Source organism: Melanerpes formicivorus, unplaced genomic scaffold, assembly GCF_026170545.1.
Source record: "Melanerpes formicivorus ecotype bairdi unplaced genomic scaffold, bMelFor1.0.p_v2 SCAF_50, whole genome shotgun sequence".
NCBI classification, from domain to species: Eukaryota; Metazoa; Chordata; class Aves; order Piciformes; family Picidae; genus Melanerpes; species Melanerpes formicivorus.
Window position 1 is genome coordinate 3910434 of NW_027142402.1, and position 25497 is coordinate 3935930.

A 25497-nucleotide genomic window follows, 5' to 3' on the forward strand; every position below is an offset into this window, starting at 1 on the left:
AAGACAAGGCTTATAGTACCTGTGTGCAAATCTATCTTAAGCTCCCCATGCCTATTAAGAAGAGTAGCTGCTGTGTTTAGCAGCAGCAGATCCGTTCTCAGGCTGTAATTCAATTGTGTGTGCTCACTTAAACGCTACCACCAAAACAACCCCCCCCAGAGCAAACCCACCCTGGTTTATGAATCAAACTCAGGCTTCACTCTTGCTGCCATTGCCTCTTCATAGTTAAATCAGGAGTGAATGGCTTCAGATGTGCACCTTCAATGCAGTAGGCTGCTAGACTGAAGGAAGTGGCTTTGCAAGGCAGGTGAGGGTGCGTAGGAATGGAGGAATTCAACTTGTCAGCGTGCAGGAGCAGTCTGCAGGGCAGTTAGCTGCAACTGCATGCCCTGAGCATGTTTAAGTGACATTCACATGAGCCACCAGGAATGCAAGGCCTTTAATACCAAAAAGCAAGACTGGGACAGAACTGAGGCATTGAAATTCAGAACTGCCCTCCCAAACCCCCCTGCTCAACTAATGTCTAATTCCAGAGGCTCTGGAGTCCTATTTTTAGGCTGTCAGCATCCCAAGATCCAGGACATTCTGCCTTTCACATACCCAGAACCACCCCAGGTTGGGCAGCTCTGTGCCTCTCCGGGCCCAGCGCTGGAATTTGGAGCTCAGACACGTCTCCATGCAAGATGAGAGCCACAGGCCCAGCTGCACAGCCTGCTCAGAGCACATCCAGCACATACCAGTGGGCTCCAGCCCCCTAGAGCACACTGCTGTGATCGTTCTTCCAAGAGGGGGCAGCAGGTAGGAGGTGCCCACTGCCACCCCATCACTTGTTGCAGCATGCCTCAGGCGCTCCGGAAATGCGATCCCCTTCCCATTCCTCCGACTTGATGCAGCTCCTGAGTCAGCAGCCATCCAGTTCCTCCAGGGTGGGGGAAGAGAGAACCAGCTGCAAATGCTTATCATCGACTTCCCCACCATGTGCTGAGCTGGTGACTGCTTTTGCTTAACACTTCAGCAGCCCCTTTGAACCTTCTCTCCACACCGCAGCGGGGGGGAGGGGGAACTTCCTTCCCCCTGTGTGCCTTGCAGTGCCCCCAAGCCAGGGGACCCAAGGTCAACTTCTTCTGCCCAATGGCATTCAGATGCCTCTCACACACCTTCCTGAAGAGTATGTTACCTGGGAGGTAGGCTAGCCTGAAGAGTATCTGCTGGAAGCCAGGCTGGCCTAACATGCACTCCATCAGCCTGTTGAACCCGTACCACTGCCTGGGGGAGAGGGTGGGGATTCAGGATTCATGGGAGCAGTCCAGGAGAGGCCATGATCTAGTAATAATAACAGTGCCATGGGGAAGGGAGGGGAGCAGCCTTGGATTTCAGTCCCCTTTTCCAAGTGTGCTCCATCCACTTTACACCGAGTGTTTGTCAAGAGTTCTGGGAGAAGGACCAGAAGCCACATCTCCAGCTCCCAAGCAGATACAGAGTGACAGGGAGGGAGGTGCATTGACTTCTTTCTCTAGTACCCACACACAGAAGAAAACCATTGATTGCTTTGAAGGAACTGGAAGAGGCTGTATATAGACACCTGCTCTCCGAAGGAGAGGCTGGTCTGCAAGCCTTAGCAAAATGAAATCCTCCTCTTCACATGACTCTCCATTGAAGTCTCTGCCATACAGGTGTGCCTTGTGTTTGCAGGCAGGGGGAAGCAGGTCTGTGCAGGTGGCTCTTTTAGAGCTGTGGTGTGCAACCACCACTACAGTGAAGTGTGGATGGAGGGTCATCTCTGCACAGAACCAAGCAGACAGGACAGCCACCTCAGGGCCATTTTCTGACCCATGAAGACAACCACGAACGCCACAGCTGGAGGTGCAGCTTTCAGGTCTCCCTGTCCGTGCCCCACTTGCAGTCATGCTCAGCACACCGGAGCCTGTTCTCCGGCACACAGACAGCCCCTGCCTCGTGCAGGGCTGCAAGCCCTCCTAAAGGTGAGCTGCAACTCAGCCTTGAGACTAGGGAACAGGGAACCCGGGAGGCCACCTTGCTTGTTCCTCAGCGCAGCTGTAGCTCCTGTCTGAGGGCAGCTCGTGGCGGTAGTGTCACAATACCTCCAGAAAGGCTTTTCTCCCGGCGCTGTTGCCAGGCAGTGCCCGCATCCTCTGCGCGATGCCCCGCCGAGCGCAGGGGCAGCTCCACGAGATGAGGCCCGGGCAGGGCCTGCAGGGGCCCGTACCGGAGCCCCTCCACCCGCACCGCATACCACCGGCCGCCTCCCCGCCAGCCCCTCGCCAGCCGGGCCTTGACGACCGGCGCTGATCCTGGGCCAGGCCGGCAGCCAGTAACGCAGCAGGCCCGGGCCGGCGCCCAGCGAGCGCGCCCAGCCCGCCGCTACCGCCTCCCGGGATCGGTGCCGGCTAGCCGCGCCCAAGGCCACCACGGACACTCACGCTCCCCACCGGGACACCGGCACCAGGGCCCCAGCACCCCGCCGCATTTTACTCGATTGTTTATTATTTTCCAAGGGGCGGCGGCGGGGCGGAGGCGCCGGCCAATGGGAACCTCCGCTCGGCTGACGAGCGACGGGCGGCGGCCAATGGCTGGCGAGGGCGGGCCGCGGCGGTCACGCGCGGCCCTAGAGCATGACATCATCTGTTTGCACGGCGCAGCCAAGCTTGCTGCGGAGGGGCGGGGCGGCCGCCAGGAGGCGGGGCCGCGCGGAGGGGCGGGGGCGCGCGACGGGCCGGGGCGGGGCCGGGGGTGAGCGGGGCGGGGCCGGGAGTGAGCGGGGCGGGGCCGGAGGTGAGCGGGGCGGGGCCGGAGGTGAGCGGGGCGGGGCCGGGGGTGAGCGGGGCGGGGCCGGGGGTGAGCGGGGCGGGGCCGGGGGTGAGCGGGGCGGGCAGGCAGCGCCTGGCCCACGGCTCCGGTGGTTCTTGGCCCTTTTGGTCCTTGCTGCCGGACGGGCGGACGGTGTCGGTGACACACACACCCCCGCCCGGCCTCGCCCGGCCGCCCTCTGAGCGGCAGCAGTAGCTGAGTGGGGCAGGAGCTACAGAATGAGGTCAAAAGCACCGTGTCCCCAGAGCCTTGAAGTTTTAGGGTTCAGGTCAGCCTACAGCGGGTCCTTCAGATCCAAAGCTGAGTGTTCCCCAAGGGCTGGCAGCAGTCTGGAGCAGCTCCTGCCGGCGCCTGTTTTCAGCTGCAGCCTTTGCAAATAAGAGGAGGTGCAGCAGGACTTCACCGGTGTCCTGGCCAAACCATGTCTATCTCTCCAGCCACAGCCTTATTCTTAGATTCTCTCTCCCTTCTCGTGCTGCAGCTTCTTGCTTATGCAGATACTGTTTGCATTGCCTCAAAATAAAACATCTCCAAAATGTAAAGTATTTCTTATTTATTTGTTTTCCCCCACGTAAAAACAAGTTCAGCACTCTGACTTTGGACATCTCAGTTCAACCAACTGGATGTTGGGCTCCCGGCACACAGCACTTCAGGGTTGCCTGGAACCCCAGTGGGTGCCCAGCTGCCAGCTCAATGTCCTGCTGAGGTAACCCTGCCACAGTTCCTCGGGCAGGGCCACTGTCCCCTGGTGTGTGGGCAAAGGAAGGTGTTAAATTATAGTAATGAAGTAATTAAGTGATAGGTGGGTATAATTAAGCCTGTATGGGGTAACCAAGACGGGTTGAGTGACATGGCCAGGTTGCACAATGAGTCAGTGGAGGGCAGAATGGCATCTGGCCGCTCAGACCAGCCTGAGCCGAGTGACAGAGCTGTCTCTTTGTCTGTCTGTCTTCACAGGTGTTGGAGAGGTCCATGGAGGTGTCCTGATGAGGCAGGAGGCAAGGCAAGGTGACTCAATTTCTCCTTGAATCATTAGCAGAAACTGCTGTTGTGAGCATTAAACACTTTCAGATCATCTGAGATGAACATTAAAAGATTAAAAGGAAAAGGAGTTTCTTGCTGGATCTTAGCAGTTTGACTCATTTCACCCTAACGAGAGAAACTCAACTGCACAGACTCCCAAGCAGTCAAAAGTGATGAGGCAAGCTTCTGAGTGCTGTGGTGTCAGCTCAAAAATCAGGTTTTAAAATGTTTTAAAATACACAATTAGCATTTTGGGTTCTTTTTGTCTGCTTTATTCCTGGCCCTGGAACTGTACTTGGGTCGCATCCATGGCACATCAGGAACTTGGCTATTGGATTCAAAGGGAGGCTTCAGATGCTTCTTTAATGGGACTTTAAGAAGAGGGATTTCAGGAAAACACCAGTATTGCAGGACTCATAAATAAAGCTCAGCGAGCTGGCAACACTGCCATGCACTGCTATTTGTGGCTGTTATTAACTGTACAAAACACTGTTAGAAACCTATTTCTATCCACGAGAAGCTGAAAGTCTTTCTTGGCCTGCAAGGTGCAGCTTTTTGGCTCGCCTTGGCGACGCAGCTCCAGCAGACATGAGGCTGCAGGGTTGAATTTTCCCACTTTCTCTGCTTCACAGCATCTTTTTCAATCGGCTTTGGTTTTGGATTGGGGTTTTCTTTTTTGAGGTTTCATTGTAAACCTTGTTTCTTCCAGAAAGATGATCATAGTATCATAGTATCATTCAGGGTTGGAAAGGACCACAAGGATCATCCAGCTCCAACCCCCCTGCCATGGGCAGGGACACCCCACACTAGATCAGCCTGGCCAGAGCCTCATCCAGCCTGGTCTTAAACACCTCCAGGGACAGGGCCTCAACCACCTCCCTGGACAACCCATTCCAGGGCTTCACCACTCTCATGGGGAAGAACCTCCTCCTCACCTCCAGCCTGAATCTCCCCACCTCCAGCTTCATTCCATTCCCCCTAGTCCTATCACTACCTGAGATCCTGAGAAGTCCTTCCCCAGCCTTCCTGTAGCCCCCTTCAGATACTGGAAGGCCACAATTAGGTCACCTCGGAGCCTTCTCTTCTGCAGACTGAACAGCCCCAACTCCCTCAGTCTGTCCTCACAGGAGAGGTGCTCCAGCCCTCTGCTCATCCTCCTGGCCCTTCTCTGGACATGTTATCCCATTTCTTAACATGGATGACTGCAGTCACCATATTCCACAGTCTAGAAATGGGTCAAGAATCCTTCAGCTCAGATGTATGCAGACCTTCTAACCGTAGAGTTCAGGCCCCAAATTGCCAAGATCACCTGAAGAAAGAGTTCTCTCCACAGCAACAATGTCGCTGTTCCCTTCTGCTACTTCGCTTTTCTTCCCTCCCCTCAGTTACAGTGGCCAGTCAGCCAGATCACAGGCTCAAGTCCAACTTCAATTGATCTTTAAATTGCTGTTCATCACTTTGAGGAAAATTTTATACTCAGAAATCTGTAGCTCTCTTTGGCAAACCCTTCGTGTGTCCCTGGCACAATCTGGACCCTGGCTCCTTGTCTATCTGCCTCTCTGCCAGTATCTCGGTAATAACTGTGGAACCCATTAGCCAGTTGTAGCCAATCTGGGCAGAAAGGTTAAAGTCTCAGAGTATGAAGCTGTCTGGCTGATAGACAACATTTCTTTCTAATCAGCACCCAGGTGACTCTGAATCAGCCACAAAAGCTACTGCCCTTTGCCCAGTCTCATGGGGTGAAGGGGAAGGGTAGGCAGTGTTATTGCGGTGGACACAAACTTCTTGGAGGCCGAGCTGCAGGTGGCTTACAAAACAACCTGCCATCCACTTGTTTGTGTGAAGTCCAAGTAGACAATACAGCCATTGTTTAACCTAACTGCAAACATTGTTTTATTGAGCAGCAGTATACTTTACAGTAGATTTCTGTAACGATGTAATGATCAGAAGTCCCAGGCCCTTCACCCCCTATGCAAACTTCAGCTCCAACTGTGCTTCTGCAATAAAATATTTGTGTAAGAGAGGTAAAGTCAGGAGTATGACCTGCTCTTCTCTAGCTAGCAGCCCAGGAGAATGTGGGTTATGGCAGAAGGAAGGAGTGGTCATATCTGGGTTAGCTGTGTGCACTGGTACACTCTTATCATATGGGAGGCTGATGCTCTGAATTGCCAGAATGGAAGAAAGAGAATGAAAACTGAGCCATAGATAAACGTCACAGCTCCAAAGAGTTAACACTGACCCACAAATCCTGGGGATTCCCCTCCAGGGTTCTGTCATATGAAAGTTACTTTCCCCAAAGCAGTAGGCCACAGGACCCACCTCTGATGGGTCTCTGTGCATGGCTGAGGTCACCCACAGAGATGACTCAGGGCTGCCAACTAACCATGACCTCGCCAGATCCATACGGTCAGGTACTGTGCCCGGTACTTGGTCTTCAGCAGGGATGGCAGATGAAAGGAGATGCAGAGGAAGACATGGCACTGCCCTGAAGCCCTCACAGCTGAAACAGGCACTGAAACAGGCTTTCAAACGGCCTCAGGGCTGGCCTAACTTTATTCCTGTTGAAGTCAGTGATAAAACTCCCATAAATGGAGCCTTTTGGAAAATCCCACCCTTGGGGCATTAAGGTACTTAAAGGAAGAGACTGGAAGTGGTGCAGGCTTTAGATTCAATTTCGATCAGTGTTTATACCTATTGCAGTGGGCCCATCCCCAGAGCAGCGATAAGATGGACTCTTCTGTCTTTCTGTTTCACTCCTGAGCATTTGGTAAGCCAAATGTGTAGGAGCAGTTATGCTGTGACTTTAATTCTGCCTCTGAACTGCAATACCGTGGGCACACGTGTGCTGTGTGGAGTTGTGAAGAGCTGGAACTGTGATTTACATGGTAAAGGCTGTATGGCTGATTCCCAGTGCGTTCTGAAGAGGGCAGATAATCTTGCAGTAGAAGGCCAGGGCTGGCACTCGGGAGATCTAGTTTAATTTCTCAGTTCTGACACGGGCTTCCTGTGTGACCTCAGCACACTCATGTAATTGCTTGGTGCCTCAGTCCATCATCTCTTTAATAGGGTTACTACTTACTGACTTCCTTTCTCCCGCCCTGGCCTGCCTTATTTAGGGCTGCAATTCTGCCAGGGAGTGGAGCATTTTTTGCCACGTGCAGGGCCTTCACCCAGCACAATGACACCTAATGGTAATGCCTGTAGAGTAATGCCATGCCAATTAAATAAATAAATGAAGATGATAATAGGACTGGATTTGCAGCTTGTAATCCAGCCCAAGGTCAAAGTACTACGCCGCCCTGGAACCTGAGGACTTAAGGAAGCACTCCACGGGGAGGTTTCTGCAGCGGTTGAAATCAGCCCCAAGTAGGTTTTGGGAAAGAGGCTGAGCTTCAGTCACAGCTTCACAGCCAGACTTCTCTGGCTAATTGCTTAAAGCCACAAGTAGAGGCTCCTTGGAGATGTGATAATGGACTCAGCGTCTTCTCATCGTGTACAGCCTTGTCTGATCTCGGTTTCTGGCTCCTCAATGCTACTGTGGTTCTCCTCCCCTACCAACTACCAAATCACACATACAAATGCCAGGATCAAATTGCAGAGTAGCTGATGTCTTTCTGACCTGCCTTGCATTCCCATAAGGGGCCATGTTACAACAAAAGCCACAGTAGGGCACACAATGTTGTGTCCCAAAATGGAGCTGCAGCGAAAACAGTTTCTATTACTCGCACCTGCATTCATTCTGATTAATTCACTGGCTCCTACTGTATTTAAATAACTGAGAATTAATTGTATGCATGCTAAAATGCTGTCCCTTGTAATAAAATCAAGCTGAACTATGCCTAACTTGAGTGCCACCTGAATTCAAAGCCTAACTAGACCCTGAGGGCTTTAGGCTTCACTTATCAGGACGTGTCAGGTGTGCAGGATCAGGGCCTAGCTGTTTTCTAATCAAACTGAATGGTGTTCAAATCTCATTGCTTGTCTATAAGGCTTTATAAATACATCAGGAATAACTTAATTTGTTTGCTAATTCTACCCAGCAGTGCTTCAGAAGCACACCTACTTCTTCAAGCAGGCTGATGTCTGCCTGGTATCAGTGACAAAGCTACTTTTGTGTTAAATCTAGTCTGTGGTTTAGGTCAGTACAAAGCTGGATGAGAACTGATACATACTCATGGCTATGTAATGAATTTATAACTGCATTTATATTAATAGCTTTATGTTCCTTGGCTTTGTGGGTCACCCGTTTATCCAACCCATCATTAACTACGTCTTCAAGTGAGCTACTTCGGAGGGCTTTCTGCTAGGGCATGACTTCTGAGAAGAGGTAGAGTGGGATTATGGCACAGAGAGAATCACACAGAACAGTGGGGGCTGGAAAGGACCTCTGGAGATCATCCTGTCTAACTCTCCCATGATAGAGTGGGATCACCCAAAGGAAATGACACAGAACGTGCCCAGGTGGGTTTGGAAACTCTCCAGAGAAGGAGACTCCACAGCCTCTCTGGGCAGCCTGCTCCAGTGTTCTGCTACCCTCAAAAGTGAACAAGTTTTTCCCTTATGCTTATGTGGAACCTCCTGTGTTCCAGTTTGCCCCTCGTCCTGTCCCTGGGCATGGGCATGTCTGAACGTGCTCCTGTATCACTAGCAGGCAAAATTACAAGTTTTCCGAGAATGACTGACACGAAGTCTGGATTTGAGGTTTACCAGAGTAACTTGCATGCCAATAATTCAGCACTAGTGAAAAAATCCAGCCAGGAAAGCACTGCGCCTGTGCTGCAGCGGGCAGCCAGTGCTGGCTGTAGGGGGTAGTACAGCCAGGGCGAGCCGAGGCTCAGGTGGGCCTGACAAGAGCAGAGACACGGCACAGGGTAATGGTTGCGTCTGGTTTTGCCGTTAAAATCCTACCCAGGGCTAGTGCGACCCTAGGAAGGAATTACACTATGCTTTGAGAGACCTGAATGCTTCCCAACGCCGCCCTCCTGCCACCCGAGCCGGCAGTGAACTCGGAGCCGCAGGAAAAGCAAAGGGGCCACGGCTTCCCCCCAGCCTGGTCCCAGCACCCTCCCAGCCCGCCCAGCCCCGGCAGCTCCCCCCACCAGCCCTTTGTTCCCGCCTCGTCGGGGCGGCCCCAGCCCGGCGCCGCCCGCCCCCCGCCCGTGGGCGGGCCGCGCCGTGCCGTGCGGTTAGGTTGAGGCTCGCTGCGTGTGTCTATAACTTTGTGTTGCTGCCGGTGGTTGTTAGGAGGAGGGATGTGGAAGTCGGCGGCGAGCAGGGTGACAGGCTGCTCGGGCGGGCTGCGGCGGCGGCCGGCTGGATCGGCGCGGGCGGATCGTTTGCCTCTCGCCGGCTGCTCGCAGAGGGAGCGGGCGGTTTGCCGCTTTCCCCTCCTTCGCCTTTAAAGGGAAGGCTCCTCGGAGCTGAAGGCGCAGGAGCAGCAGGAACCATGCAGCAGAGCTGCTTCTTCCTCTCGTGAATTCGGATCCCGATTTCTGCCGGTGTGGAGGTGGCTGTTGATTCTCCCCCCTTCTCCCGCCTCCCTCTCTTCCCGATGTATCTCTCCCTGCCTCTTCTCCCTGCGCTTTTTAAATGACTTGAGTGAAGGGGGGAAAAACTGTCAAGATGGCAGCAGCAGGAGCAAGGAGGTTATGAATGTGGTGTTGATGCTGGAACAAAACCTATTCTCTTTGGCAGCCCTAGGGAGGGCTTAAAGCTTCTGGACCTGTTGGAAGACTGGCGATTTGATTCGTTCCCCTTGTGTTTGCTTTTTCTCTGCGAGAAGAAGGATTTATTATTATTATTCTTTTTTTTCTTTTTTAACCGACCAGCCTCCGGGGTGGCCTTCTTCCAACCCCTGCTTCGTCGGCTGTGCGATTTCTGAGGGGTTGCCTGCGTGTGGCTTGGGGGGCACCGCAAAGTGACAGGCTTGCGCTAGTATGCAGTTGGATGTACGCTGAGACTTCGGCGCCCTTTAGGGCGTTTTGAAAAAGGAAAAAGTCTTCGGCGCAATCCGAAGGACCCCGCTCCCTGTCCCCCTGCCGAGGGAGGGGGCAAAGGACCATCCCCCCGCAAAAGGGAAGATATCTGCGGAAGCGGCGAGGAGCGAGCTCGAGGGCGGCGGAGGGGGGGGGTGGGGGGGTGTCCTCTCCCGGCTGGATACAGCGCAGTTCCCGCTGGAGCTACTTCTGCATCCGCATGGAGTGAAACATAAACAAACGCACACACGCACCGCGGGAGCGGCAGCCGCTTCACCGGTGCGGAGGGCAGAGCCGCGGGCACCTCCGGCACCGCCCGGCCCCTCGCTGCCCGCCCTGCGCTGCCTGCCCGGCTCCTAATCTGATATTTTTTTTTCCCTACCCTACCTCTCCTTCCCCCCCCCGCCCCCCCTCGCTCCGGCGTGCGCAGTGCCCGCGGGGAACGGGGCTCGGAGTGCAGCGCAGAGCTTGCCAGTCCTTAGCGGAGAGCGGCATGCCCGCCCGGCGGCCCCCCGCTTGCTAAGCTCCCGTCGGCACCGAGGAGGCGGCGGAGGAGGAGCGGGGTCGGCAGCCGCCCGCCCCGTCGCAGCGCCTCGCTGCCGCCGCCGCAGCCGCCCGCGGGGGAGGCCAAGATGGCAGAGGCGTCGCCCCCCGCCCCGCTCTCGCCCCTGGACGTGGAGCTGGACCCTGAGTTCGAGCCGCAGAGCCGCCCCCGCTCCTGCACCTGGCCCCTGCAGAGGCCCGAGCTGCAGGCCAGCCCCGCCAAGCCCGCCGGCGAGCCGCCCGCCGATGCCGCCTCCATGATCCCCGAGGAGGAGGACGACGAGGAGGAGGGGGGCGGCTCGGCCATGGCCGTCGGCAGCGCGGCCCCCACGAGCGGTGAAGCAGCGGCGGCGGCGGCCACCACCGTCCCGGAGGAGGCGGCGCGGCTGCTAGCCCCGCTGCCCGGAGGCGGCCCGGAGGGGCCGAGCCTCTCGCCCGGGGGAACGGCGGCGGCTGGCGGGGGACTGAGTGGGGGCCCGGCGGCAGCGCCGAGGAAGTGTTCGTCGCGGCGCAACGCGTGGGGCAACCTCTCCTACGCCGACCTCATCACCCGCGCCATCGAGAGCTCCCCGGAGAAGCGCCTCACCCTTTCCCAAATTTATGACTGGATGGTCCGCTGCGTGCCCTACTTCAAGGACAAGGGCGACAGCAACAGCTCGGCCGGCTGGAAGGTGAGACGGGGTCCCGGGGACGCGGTAAACCCATCGCGCCGCCCCGACAGGCGTGCTGCCCGCGGGTGGGGTGCCGCGGATTTGGCCGACGGTAGCCGGCCGGGCGCTGCTGCTGGCCGGGCGCTGCTGCTGGCCGCGCTGTCGCCTTTGCTGTCTTTTAATTTTATTGTGTTTTATTGTTTTATTAATTGTGAGGGTTGGGAAAACTTTTGGCTCGTTCCTGTTGCTGAGTGCAGGCGGTGAGGGCTCCTAACTCTTAGGAGTAGTGGAGGTGCTGGAGCGGAGCTGGCTTCCCTGGTGCACAAGCACATAAGCAGGGAAACAGGGAAAAGAAAATAAGGAAGAAAATACTTTTAAGATTGTATGTGTCTTTTTTTCCTCCTTCTTTGCTTTATTTAAGTTACACCTTTGGTGTAACTCGTGCTAGAATTATAGAGTCAGGGTCAGTCCTGAGTCTGGAAGCTCAAGTAGTCTATTATTTTCATCAAGAAAAAGCCCAGTGGTTTCCCACATGTTCCTCAAAGGCAGCAGAGGGAAATTCGGGTCTTGACATTTCTTCATAAAGTTAATCAAAGCGTGGAGTTGTTGGCTGCTCAGCCGGGGGAAGGCTTGCTTTGCCTTTCCTGCGGTGACGGTGTGTGAGGGCACTGGCTGCGGGTACATCCCTGGTCGCCGAGCGTTGTCAGCCCAGCCTTGTGACAGTTAGCAGCTACGATTACTATGGGCTTAGTAAGTGAGGGGGAGAAAAAGAGAAGAAGGAAAGAAAGCTTTTTTCGTGGCTTGTTTACTGAGCACATGCAAAAGCACGTTGCAGGCGGGCAGCGTTTTGCTCGTGGAGTCTAATAAGGCCTACCAGGAGCCGGTGCTGCACGTAAAGCACACTGAAAGTGATTTCCCGAACTGCCTTTTTTACATTCTCTTCTTCCCCCCACCCCCCGCCTTCCATGCCCCCATCTATTAGTGCCTGCGGACGCCGAAATGTCGCCTACTTAAACGCAGGTGCTGCAGCTTGATGTCGACAGTGTTTGCAGAGGGAAATCCCGGTACGGTTCAGTTGCTGCGAAGGACCGATACTGGCAGCATCCGAGTCCGAGTTTCTGAATGGATGGCTGAAGGCGAATTTGCTGGCAAGTTTTGTTCTGTTAACAGAAAGGCTAAATCTCGCCTCCGAATCTCTCTAGTTTTGGATCAGGGGCTAGCTTCCCGTGTACAAATGAGACAGGAATACTGTGGGGATGAAGCACTGCTGGCAGGTTTTTGTATTAGCAGCCCTGTCTCACGTATTGGTGCCTGAGTAGGACTTGCTGCTAGGAATTGAAGTGCGGCTGTATGATTTTTACCTTCCAAATGGAGCAGTGCAGAGGAAGCGTTTCACTGACAGACTTGTCTCAGGCTTGGGGAAAGGAGAAACGCGAGCTTATCGGTGGCAGAGCTGCGAACTCAAGGCAAGGCTTTTCGAAACCACAGATCTTTTTCGACGGCTTTTTTGCATCTGTAGTAGGTGTTGGATTTTGATTTGACTTTAGAAGTGCGACACCGAGTGTGATAAAGGGTTACATCTTCTGATGACAGCCCCGTGCCTTCATAAGTTTGGTTTCACGCAGGAGCAGTGGCTTTAGATGTCAAGCTGCTATAACAGACCACAGCCTTTTCATGTGATACTTTGAATTTTCAGTAAATTCTCACTCCCTGACTCACGGAGGTTTATCAAACAGTGGGGCTGCTGCTGCCTCGGCTGAATTTGGTGGCAAGACTCCCATTTGCTTCAGCAGAAGCAGGATCATAATGCAAAGTGCTTAACATTGATTAGTATGCTTAATACAGTCACAATTTTTCTGACAATTTATAGTGTTAATTTGATATTGATTCCTTTGCTGAGCAGCATTAACTGGCACTTGGAGCTAATTAAAATGTTAAAAACTTGGATCCCTTGAGATTCCTCTGATATAATTTAGCTCAGAAGTTTCTCTGAAGCCTTTAAGATGACCTTTCTGGTAGCAGAAAAATCGGCCTCTTTTATGGCTGTGGGATGGCCCTGGAAGTCAGGGTAAGGCGTTTGGCCATGTTAACGATGGGGGTGCTGGGGCATACTGAAAGGGGCAAAGGAGAGTGGTCTGGAGCTAATAATTGGCCAGGCATCCACAGCTGCAAAGTGTAATTCCTTAGCAGGGCTTAGAGTTTGTTCTGTTGTGTGCACCTACAATCTGAAGAGCGCTATTCTGGGAGAGAAGTGTTTCAGTTTTCTCGACTGGAACGCAAATTGAGTTTGTGCAGAGGCAACATTCTTAAACAGAGGCTCCGTCTTCGTCTCCTGATGCTAAAACACATTCTATCTTATTATCATCTTTGTTTCCCTCACAGGTAATGAATACAACTCTGGAGGAACTAATGTCAGCTTTTCACATCAGACTTTTTTTTCCTCAGCTTGCTAGTTACACCGAGGTTTTAAATGAACAGAAGAGAGTTCTGTACCAGGAGGCTTTTATCTTAATTTAGAATATTTTTACACAGCTGAGTTCATCTTCGCAGGCAGAAAGCCCATTTAACAATATTCTGCTGTGGCACTGAGTGGGAAAATTGTCATTTTAAACAAAGGGAAGAGGAGAACTTGGGTTTTATTATCTCGTGTGTTATTATATATGAAATATTAATGCCGTTTCCAGTGAGATGTGCTCAGCACCGTAATCCGTAAACATAGCTGGGATTATACTCTTCAAAACAATTATTTTAAGAGCTATAAATTAAAGTTACAACTATCACTATCTTTCCCCCCCCCCCCCCCTTCCCCTGCCTAGAGCATTAAAGCAGAAGTGAGTATTTCAGATGTGGTTAGCAAGGCATATATTACATTTCCTCTAATTCCGATAAGGTTTGCCCAATATCCCCCTAACACCTCCCCACCCCCCCCCAGTCTTCTTTGCTTCACCCTCCCCTTGGCCCCGGTGGGATGTTAGCTAACCTAATAGTGCCTGAGAGCTAACTAGGGCAGTAGTGTGTGGTGCATCACTGTGGAGCCGGCACGCTGCGGGCGCTGCCGTGTGCCACGGGCAGCCTGCTTCGGTACAGTCCTGTACACTCCCAAATAACTGGGAGGGGTTTAGGTGCATGCCTCGATATCCACTTACTGTCTTGAATACTTCAGGAGGGTTTGGTATTTATATTTATCATCACTGCAGGGGGGGGAAAATGTTTGAGGGTGAGCTGGTTTTGCCCTTGTGACATGCACCGTGCCGGGCGGCTGTTGCCGGTTGTTCCACAGAGCTGCTCCATGACTCCATCTACACATCTGCCAAATTCAAGTATCTGCTACCCTGGCGATGTCCTGCAGCCCCTGCCCTAGTGTGTGGACTTAAACCCCAAGTATTTATGATACATTGACTCCCCTCAATAATCTCAAAGGAGAAAACTGAAACCCCTTTGTGTCTGGGTGTGTAGCAGAGGTGCCTGGTTTCACGCTAGCTGCAGTACTTCCATCTCTCTTCTTATAATGCTATTTTGTAATTTCTTGCAGCACTGTCTTGTGAAAGAGTCTTTTCTACATGAAGAGCACACTAGGGGGACTAGTTTCCTCTTTGCTGAGCGGTATGGCAAGGCTGAATCTGGTCCTTTTATACCCAGGCACCAGTAGCTCCCAAATTTAAATGCAACTGCTCTGCTTTGATTTTTTACATCAGAGGCCTATTTGTTTTACACCTGTTGCATTCACCTTCCTCCTGACAGGCAAATACTGTCCCCTGGGATGCTTGCTTTGAAGAGGTGATTTTTGGTCAACTTCGTGCATATAGATTGCATCATTCCTTGCCAGGTTTTGCTGCCCAGGAGATACCGAAGGGCTGCAGTCCCTCCAGCAGACGCACAAATCCCTTCTCTGGTTATTGAGACTTGAAAAGACTGGAGGAATTTGCCAGCGCTGTAGGCAGATGCCTAAATCTGTTAGCCAGATGCTGATACAGGAGATGTGTTGGACTTTTTTAATCATCCTTTCTTTTTCCCCTACAAAGGATGTGGGAAGGAAGCAACAGCACTTTCTGTTCTTCATCTCTCTCCTTCCTTGGAGCGGCACACGGCGCCTTTATCAGGAGCAGCGCTGCTGAACGTGCATCAGCTTCATTTTTTTTCTCTCTGCTGTCTTTCTGTTTTCCATTGATTTATTTACTTTTTAAAGACTCTGTTAAGACTGCCATCATGAATATTTTTCCCCAGCCTTTTGTATGCTTTCATTTTTCTTTTGCTCTTTAATACATTGGAGCTGCCACAGTGATCCGTATGGAACGGTTTGGGTTACAAACTGCCCAACTGATTGAGTTTTGATCTACCGAGGTGAGATCCATACACAGGGGTTTAAGCATGTGTGTGGATCCTTGGGACTTGAGTGGGATTACTTTTGTGCTTAAACTTCCTGCTTAAGCATCTTACCTGATCAAAGCCTTACTGTGTCGGGTGTGTGAACAAAATACTTGGTAGCGTTTGTAAGCGTTGTTTTGTCTTGAGCAGCGTGGAGAGATGTGTGGTTCCGGCCCCAGAGTTGAAACTGCTGGATGGAGCTTCCTGCAGTATGCTTCAGGATCAGTGACAAATTACTTTTTAAACTTTACAGTAGAAACTGTGTGTAGATGTTGGTGCACATAACTATTTTATATCTGTAATGCACATCAAAGATCTCACTTTCCAGCAGCCCATGCAGGCAGGTGACAGCTATTGCAGGAGAGAAAGAAAGACTGAGTAGCTCTCCCAGAGTCACTGACATAGTTTGATTGACAGTGTGACAGTGAGGAGCACATCCACTGAAGTACTTGTTAAATGCAGATATAGAAACACTGCCTTGGTGAATGTCCTCAGCTGCAGAGAGTCACAGGCTCTGGTAAACTTCACTTGTGAAAAGTGAGTGGGAAACCTCCAGTGAATGATGCTGGATAGTATCTCTGTAAGGTAGACCTGCATGAATAAATACTGGAATTGGTATTCCTCAGTTTTGTAGAGACAGAAGGTTACCAAAAGCAGTCCTCTAACATCCACATGGCCTGTAATAGGCTATTAGTGTCAACATTTGAGCATATTTAACATAGGAAGCTTGAGAGGCAGAGGCTGGCTCCTACACTTATCTGTGTGTTTAAAAGGACACAGTTAATGTTAATAACAAATCACCTGGGTGGTTTTCCTATCTACTGTATGGACTTGAACAAACACTGCCTGAGATTTTCAGGCTGGGGAAGAGAGTTGTGGTGGTGCCCCTGCCCCAGGAGCTCCTGAGTCTGCTTGGTTTTGCCCTGGTGAAGGGAGCAATGTCTTAGGCATGAGGCCATTTTGTATTCGGGTCATTTTGGTGGTGCTGCACCACTCTGCTGTAATCCTGGGAGATTAGGAGAGGCTGGGCACGTGCTGGTGCATTTAGAAAGGCAAGTGATTAGGGTTAGCCCAGTGGTTTTGTGAAAGCTCTTTGTGCTGACGTGGACAAAGTGGAAAGAGGGAGTCGGTGGCGTCCCTTGCAGAAGGCAGGCGGCGCTGGGACGGGTCCGGCACCCCCTCCCCAGCAGCTGGGCTGTGTTCAGCCACCTTGCGTGGGGTGGAGGGGGAGAAAAGTGTAAAATCGCCCCAGAAAATGAGGGTGGGTGTGCTGGGTTCAAAGGGAGGCTGAAGGGATTGCCCTGGAGATAAGAGAAAACCAAAGTTAAACAGCCAAAGCGTTTCTCTAGGTGGCAGCCTCCGAAAGGTGCCCTGCAAGGTTTTGGCAGGCAGCTATTTTGCGTGGAAGGATGGAAAATCTTTTGTGAGGATTGTTTCTTATTTGCAATGCAATTACAGTGGGACTGAGCCTGGTGGCGGCTTGCCAAGGGAGAAACTGAAAGTGTTCCCTAATGCAAGTTGTTACTTAGACGGGAATCTTTGCCTGTGCTTCTTTCTCTCCCACTTTTTTGTTTGTTTTTGTGGGTTTTTTTTGTTAAAGCCTTACTACCATCTCTGTCACAGAAAACATGCCCAAGGGCAGGGTTGTAAAATGGCAGTGTTCGTTTCTTTTAAAGGCACAAAGCCCTCCGTGTTTCAAGGCAGACTCTCTCTGGAGGAGGATGAGCTCTAAGCAGCCTCCCTCTGCTCTTCTGTTCCACTCCATCCGTGAAAAGCTGTGATTCCTAGGTTGGGGAATCCTCAACCAGGTCCTGCAGCAGGAGGTGCATCCAGGTCCCACAGCAGAACAGAATAGAATAGACCAGGTTGGAAAAGACCTTCAAGATCATCGAGTCCAACCTATCCCCCAGCACCATCTCATCAACTAAACCATGGCACCAAGTGCCTCATCCAGCACATAGCAAGCACCTCGTGAAAGCTCTGCCTGTTACCACACAGTGCTCAGAGAGCTGTGGAGTTCTTCTGAAGTGGCTTTGCTTTGGGTTGACAATATGTGCATAGTGCAGTGGTTCAGGAGCAAACTGAAGTGTTGAAGTAATGTGCACAGTCATTCAGTTTTCAGTGGTGCTGGCTCAGCACACCGTGAGTTAAGTGAAGATTATGCTTAAGCTTCTGTTTGCTCTTTTTCTCCTGCTCCTACAAACTTTTCTGTTAGGATTTCCCAAGCATTGCCACACACTAAGCTTGGAAAATGAGGTGCATTTAGCCAATTTATGGCCTGACATATGTTAATTAACACTAATTACCTGCTTGAATAGTCCATTTAGCACTTATTATTAAAAAGTGGCTTGTCTACAGAAGGGAATTTTCCTTCAGAGTGAGATACATTGTTCTGACTTGCTTCAGACAAAGTCAGGATGGGGTATCCTGTGCTTCTCTGCGTGGCTACAGCAGTTCCCTGATGTTCCAGTGGTGTGTGTGGGATAGGATTGCATCACTGGTGAGCATCAACATACCCATGAGTATTTGACATTGATCTGACATTGGCTGAGCCTGCCCAAGCAAACCAGTGTGTTTCCAAGCAGGTTTTGCTAGAGGTGGGTACAGCTCTTGCTCCTCTGATTGAGGCAGCTGGAGAAGGAGCCATGCTTCTCAGCTTGCCAGGAACTACAGGGAGATCTAAAGCCCTGTGGTGTTCTGGCCCCAGCACCTGTTTGGGCTGGAGGGGAGGCAAAATCTCAGATATATAAGGCCAGGGGAGGTGCACAGAAGTGGCTGGGGTGCACAGGGGTGCCCTGCAGTAAGTGCCTTCGTCTCTACGTGGCTGAGGATGATGGATGTTGAGGCTCCCACAACCATTTGGAGCAGGCCAGGGCTGCAGTGGAGCATGGTCACCAAACCCAGCAGGTTTTCTCTTGCAGTATTCATCAGCTATATTATCTAAATTATCTCATGGACAATACCTTGAGCAAGGGTTGTCACAGACCATTTGCTGGCCTGAAGCCTGTAAGGTGAGGAGAGTGACTAGCAGAGAACCCTTCTTTAATTTCCAAATACCAATATAAAACCCCATATTTAATTCCATCCCACATCCTCCAGTTCTTCATTTCTGTCTTGGGAGACTCCAGAAATGCTATGTCCTACTTCACCTAATCCATCATTCTTTTCATAACACTGGCCAGGTGTCATGAAGTGAGGTGAAGGGTGGGTCCCCATGCATTAGGCTACAAGGCCAATGGAGAGCAATTTCAGGGCAGTGTAAGGGATTGGGAAGAAGCAAGTGATTGCTTTAGTGCTCTGCCTCAGCCCTGTGCTGGAACAGCATGGGATCTGCCTTTCCATGGGGCTGAAGGAGGACAACATTGCTGTGTCGCCATTGCCTTTTGCTAGAATGGCTCCTCCTGGTGCTATGCCTGACTGAGAGGTCCAGGAGGAGCCAGTTTTGCCCTGCAAAGCTAGAATGCTTTGTCTGGGCCCCCCCCTTGGCATGTTTGCTCAAGGACTGACATGCTCATAACGCTGCTTTGCAGGGAATTTGAGGCAGGTCAAGAGTTAACAGCACTGGTGCCTTTGGTAGTAACTCTGTGTGTGTCCCACCTGGACTTTGCTTATTGGGGCAATCTGCTTTATCTGTACACTGGTACATACTAAAAATAAAGGCTGTTTAAATGCTTGCACTGATAGAAGACACCTCTGTAGGATTTCACTGAGAGAGAAATGCTTGTGGGGGGATTTGTGCTGATAAAGAAATGCCTTGTGAAAATCAGGCTTGTGCTAACGAACTGAACAGGTTACTTTGCTCCATTGCAACATTCTGTGTGCTCAAAAGCTGAAATATGCAATGCTGGGTTCTCACCTGAACCTGTTTTGTTTGGCAAGGTATTCTTTTGCTGTTCTTTTCTGTCTTATCCCTGCTGGTGAGTTTGCTGCTCACGAGTAGTGCGAGGTGTGCACTGGGACGGGAGGCAGAAGCAGCCTGTGGAGCATTGCCAGAGGGCTGGAGGAAGGTCCAGTTGGAGCGAGGAGGGCAGTGCTGCAGCACCAATGACTCATCATCAGGTCCTTTGCAGCTTGTGCCTCCAGGTCTCACAGAGTGCTGTCTGCCACTTTGAGGGGGTAGGAGGCTTCTCACAGTGGGGTTGGGGTTCTGCCTGTGCAACCTCTGGCTGCTGGGCACCTGTCTGCTGCCAGTGATCAGGTGCATTTCCACTTTGGCATCCCTTCACCTGCTGCCCACACTGAGGTGAAGGGTGGGGGCCTGTGCCCCCCGAGTTGCCAGAATCCTTTTGAGAGCTCCAGAGTGAGTGCAGGAGGCAGGAGTGCTGCCCAAGGTGCCCTTCTTCTGACACCTGCCTCTCACGTTGTGCTGTTGGTCTGCCTGGAGCCTGCTGTAACCCAGCCTGCAGTGCCTGCAGACCAGCCTGCCTTCTCTTCTCTGCCTTTCCAAGACCTTAGTCTCTCCCCAGGGGGCAACAGAGGTTATGGACACACGTGGGGTTTTTGACCAGCGGGTGAGACGGAGTCCTCAGAAAAAGTTCAGTAAGTTTGCTGCGTCACATGAGCAGAGACGGGCAGGCCCGGGCTGCTTGCCAGCGCCTGAGCAGGGAGGGAACATCTGCTTATCGCGACCCCAGAGGAGCGGGAGGCAGCAGATAAGTCGGAAGGCTGATGAGGCCAGGCGGTGCTGGAGGAGGACAGATAGAGAAGCACCCAAAGAGGTGGGCACGTATCCCCTTGGGCTTCGCCATGGCTCCCAGCTGCTGCAGCTGCCCAGCTCATACAGGGAATGCAGACGGGTTTGCGAGGATGCAGCCTGCTCTGTGATGGAGAGATAGAGAGCAGAGCCTGGCTCTTGTCCCTGCCAAGGACCACGTTAAAGCAGCAGCGGGGCTCTCCTGGGGTGCAGCAGCAGCATGCATTATCCTAAATAAGTAAGACTCCAGCCAGCAGTTCTTGAAAGCCTGACTGCGGCTGAGCCTGGACTCCCTGTGAGGAGTGAGAGTAACCAGCGAGTGTCAGTAACGGTGCTGCACTCAGGTGAACAGAGCCTCGTTTGAAAAGTATTAATCACCTAATAACGTCCTAGTCTAGACAGCCAGCACCTCTGACACTGTAGATGGTTTGCCCTTGCAACTTGGTGATTTCTCGTGCTGCTCCATGTTGGTTTCTACATCTTTTCCCAAAGGAAGATGCAGAATAAATGTGTTTAATTCTAAAGAGATCATTTTAGGACACGACTTCCAGGGCCTTACTTGTTTTATCTAGAGTGTAGCCTGAGTTATCTCAATATATGTTCCAGTTATGTGTCAGTGCTTTTGAAACCTACTGTACTCGGTCTTTTTTTCCTCTCCCTGCTAGCTCTTCAAGCAGCTGTTTTTCAGCTCTCTGAAGACACACTGTGACCAGACTTAGCTCTGCTTTCTCACATACCTAAACATACTTTTAAATCTGAGACCCAATCCAGATCAGAAAGTTCCTTGATTTTGCAGGTGTTGGAGAAGTTAGACTGTGGACCCCTATCTTGTGTAAATATCCTTGCTAGTACTCGATGGAGGATTTATCAGTTTCATATATAAAGTTCTAGATATGCTTAGTGCATGAAATTTGGCGTCTGATAAGCGAGCACAGTGCTCAACAAAGAATGTCTTTGTGCGGGGCTCTCACGGGCTCCCAGATTATCACCTTTTTGGCTGATTGGTTTTGTGCTGAGAGCAGTGATGTGGTTTTCTGCAAGTGCATAACCTGCTGTTTGTTCTGCGGAACTGCTCTGCACCTTAGCTAATTTTCAGAGCGTGTTTCACCCCTGCCAGGAATTTCATAGGAGAAGGTTATGCCTGTTCACGTCGTGTCCTGGGCTGCTTGTAAACTGAGACGTGTGGAGCTGCTGTCCCTGCTTTTGTGCAACACGATCTGTTGTGTTTAAAAGTTTCACTGCATGGGGGAACTCAAAACCATTTGTCTGAGATGTCAGGTTTCAGAGTGAATGGTGCTTCTTTAAGTATTCATCAGGCGGTACAATGGGAGGCTGCTGGTCCTACAATGCCTTTGTAGGAGAACAGCCTTGGCACCAGGAATGATGCTGCCACTGAGGAGCTGTAAAAACCCTGAAGCGTTTTGTTCAGGCAGCTTCTGCTGTTGCATAGCCTGAGCCACGGACGTGGCCCAGACAAATGGGCAAATGGATTTCATGTCAGATTTGCAAATGGCAGTCGTGTCAGAGCTCTGCATGGAGTGGGCCCAGAGGTTTCCAGCCTAGTCTGTGCAGCAGCCAAAAGCTCTGAACCTAGTAGTATTACTTTCATCATGATGTTGACTGTGTGATTCTCACTTCCCATAGCATGTTGAGATTTATTTCTTGCTCCATTGCCCTTACAGCCTGGCTCATGCACGGTGAAAATATGTCTGATTAAAATGTACAAGGAGATTTGCACACTCTGGGCAGGAGAGAACTCTCTGAAGAGGAGCTGGGTTTCATAAAGCTCTGGAGGAGGGAGCCATGTGCTTCAAGTATTTGAAAATCAATAGTGAGGTCATTTTAAATACAGGAATAAAAGAGGGGTAGCATGTAGGCCACAAAGCAGTGGCATACAGGGCTGGGGGGAAGCAGGACTCCATGGAATAGCAGCAGGGAGTAAATCAACCTGCTGTTTGTTCATAGGCATTGGATGTCTAGGGGGCCTAGTAGGGTAGCTTGGAGCAGGTGGAGGCAGCATACTGTTTACCTCATTAGAAACATAAATAAAATCTTTCCAGCATTTCTCTAAATTAACATGCATTTGAAGCATATGTCAGACTTCTCACATCCAGGAAAGATCTCTCAAACCCTGCCTCTCCCTAGGGAGGCTTTTTCTAGCCCACCTACTGCAGGGCTGTGCCAGGTAACAAGTCCTCCTGCTTGGAGGATGGAGTGGGATGCGCATTAACAGTTGGAGATGTTGGGATTGTAGAGGCATAGAAGCGTTTTGGCTGGAAAAGACCTCTAAGATCATGGAGTTCAACCATTAAGTTGATGTGCTCAGGAAGGTCCTGAGGTACTGTGCTGCTTTTTAATCGGTGGGGGAAGGTTCGTCATTTGAGAGAATAGACAAAACCAAAATGATCATGGTTGAAATCGTGGAAGAAAGGATTTAATCTCTGTGTCGAGGAGTCAGTGATGGTGGGGAGCAGGGTTTGGGCTGCTGTACAGTCAGAGCAGCTTCTTATCTCCAGTGTATTTGAGACACTGAGGAGACAAAGATGCTGCTAATTGCAAGAGAAACTACTTAACTGCTTTGTATTGTGTGAAATGAAGGGGGAGTAATGCTGACTGTATGACCTATTTTGACTTTCTCAGTGTAATATGGTTAATGTTTTAGTCTCTTTTTTTTCTGGGCAGTGAATTACAATAGTATCAAATCCTGTTGGAAATGAACGTGTTGCTGGGCAAAATGTCTTATCCTTACAGCTTTAACTGCAGTTACCTCTTCCTGTTGGACTTGGTGGCCAGAGTTTTCTCTTTTGGCTGGGAAGGGCTTTTGCTGTGCACCACAGCCACGGCAGGGGGTTTTGAGTACAAAATAGGGACCTGTCAGGAAGAATATTAATTGTGGCCTTCCAGTATCTGAAGGGGGCTACAAGAAGGCTGGGGAGGGACTTCTCAGGCTCTCAGGTAGTGATAGGACTAGGGAGAATGGAATGAAGCTGGAAGTGGGGAGATTCAGGCTGGATGTGAGGAGGAAGTTCTTCACCACAAGGGTGGTGAGACCCTGGAATGGGTTGTCCAGGGAGGTGGTTGAGGCCCCGTCCCTGGAGGTGTTTAAGCCCAGGCTGGATGAGGCTCTGGCCAGGCTGATCTAGTGTAGGGTGTCCCTGCCCATGGCAGGGGGTTGGAACTAGCTGATCCTTGTGGTCCCTTCCAACCCTGACTGATACTATGATACTGTGGATATAAAATATGGCACTGAAGGAGTCTAATATAGAAGGAGAAAGAGCATAAACCTCCACCTCTCTCTGATGATGGAAGGCTCCAGTACAGCAGAAACATTTCCCTGCTTGTAAAAGTTGTTCTGTTAAAGGCACAGCTGTGCCTAACCTCCTTAGAAGTTGGTTGACTTCATTTTTGCTATGCAACATGGAGGATTCTTGGACAACGAAGCAGTTCTCCTAGGGTCTGTTGTCTATACTGTGCTGTTAACAGAAAGTGTTTGCTGGTTTGGACCAGTGTCAGGCAGAATAATACTGAGCAAGTCCCAGATGAATGTGGGTGGTGAAGGGAGAAAAATAACTTCAAATAAAGAGGGGTATTATCAGCTGAGCAGTCAGTGTTGATCCTATGGTGCTGAAAAATGGAAGCAGGGAAAAGAGTCATTTTTTTCTGTCCTTCCTCTTTATTTTCAAGGTGGAAAATCTTCACTGAAAAGATCTGTTCTGACCAGAGTTTGGTACTCTGCTTAATAAAATCTTCACTTAGGAAAACCAAACCACTAAAGCCTTGAAATACAGAGGGGAAAACAACCAAAAAAACTTGTGGGACACCCTTCATTAAAAGCCTCCCAGGGACCACGGATCCCTTCTCTGCTCACAGCAAATCTGCATTGGTGCAGCAGTGCTGCAAAGTATTGAGAGGGAGAGCAGAAGTATAAACAAGCCTCCAAAACTTGAGAGGATCCTCAGAGTCTTCATCCACTTAGGACAGCGTGACCTGTAGCATCGCTTGCAGCTGCTGGATCCAAGTGTAGAGTGAGGAGAACACTGATTTGGCCAGGATAAAATGTTCATTTGGGTTTTTTCCAGCAGCTGTGGCGGGACTTAACCCTGGCAGCAGCTTCTCACGTGTCATTTTTTGTTCAGGCTCGCACTCAGCATGTGGAATCACAATGTTCTCTTCGCTGACAGAAAGGGGGGGGGGAGGGGGAAGTAGTAAATTGAGAAGCGGTGTGGATTTGGTGTCCCCTCAGCCTGAAGGAAAAACAGCTTGCCTGAACAATCTGACAGCAGTTGTTGGAGAAATTAAGTATGGATTTCCTTTGATTGTAGGGGAATCATGACATCTTACTAAATTTATCCCCTCTTGAGTGCCTGCTTTCAGATTTGGCATTTTCCTTGGATGGTTGTTGGTTTTGGTTTTGTTTCTTTTAGGTAGGTAGGTTGGTTGGGTTTTGGTGTGTTTTGGTTTGCTTTTACAGGGTCTGCATGAGCTGAGAGATGATAGTTTCCTTATTTTCTCAAGGAGACTCTGTCAGGTATCAAAGCACCAATTCATTCAGGTGGGTACAGGCAGATGGGGGCCAGCAGCTTTCTCCCTAGAATCACAGAATGGTGTAGGTTGGAAGGGACCTCAGGGATCATCTACTCCAACCCTAAAAGCGCCATGTTGCAGTGGCTGGTTTTGAGTAATGCCAGTGAAGGGCCCTTCCCCTTTTCCAGGAGCAGATAGAGAGCAGGAAAGTTGGATTTTGCATGACTTGACCACTAACTGGAGATAGCTGGAATTGTTTGCAGTGTTCAGTGAAGTGCTGAGCAAGTCAGAGTGTACTCCATTTATACAGAGGTTTCAGTATAAAAGCCAAGTGCTCAGGAAGGGCAAAATGTCAGCAATAAAGATGCCTTTGACACTTGAGATTACTGCTCATGCTGGCTATGACACCGTGGTTAGTAATGGGTTCACACCCCCCAGTCTCCTTGTCAGGCTGGATGCCTCAGGGGGTGTTCAGGGTTTCAGCTTGTCCCCCGTGATCTCTGTGTGGGCCCTGTGCCATGTTCATGGCACGCAGCTCTGAGTGGAGCTGCACACCCTTCCTGGTCTGCTCCTCTGTGTCATTCACCCCCCCAGTCCCCACGGCTTCCCTGACAAGCACTGTCTCAGCCCTGCATCCTCTTCTTCCCTCTCCCAGCTCCTTGCCCCTGTGGTCTCCCATCCTAGCCTCCTTCCCAGTGATTCCCAGTCCTGCTCCCTGTGATCTGCCACTCCTCTGCCCATCTCCTCTGATTTTCACATCTGCTCTGGTTCCACTCCCCTGTTTCCCATTTCTCCCCTGCCCCAGGATTCCCTGTTTCCTCTGTCTTGCCTCTCCCAAGCCACTTACCCTCTTTCTCATCCCAGTTTCAGTTGAAGGTTGCGAAGCTATTAGCAA

At 51.1% G+C, this 25497-nt stretch overlaps 1 protein-coding gene across 3 annotated transcripts in view; it reads left to right on the forward strand.

Annotated features, from left to right (window-relative positions):
* The first annotated feature begins 9025 nt into the window (after positions 1-9025).
* The window catches only part of FOXO3 (forkhead box O3), a 97827-nt gene continuing 81355 nt past the window's right edge, over positions 9026-25497 (forward strand). For 2 of the 3 annotated variants that reach the window (XM_068160489.1, XM_068160490.1), the window contains exon 1: positions 9026-11041. In XM_068160489.1, coding sequence (XP_068016590.1) covers positions 10460-11041 — 582 coding nt within the window. In that variant the 5' untranslated portion in view covers positions 9026-10459. Of the gene's footprint in view, positions 11042-19752; positions 20104-25497 lie in introns of those variants that run through there. The other variant, XM_068160491.1, reaches the window with a different exon arrangement.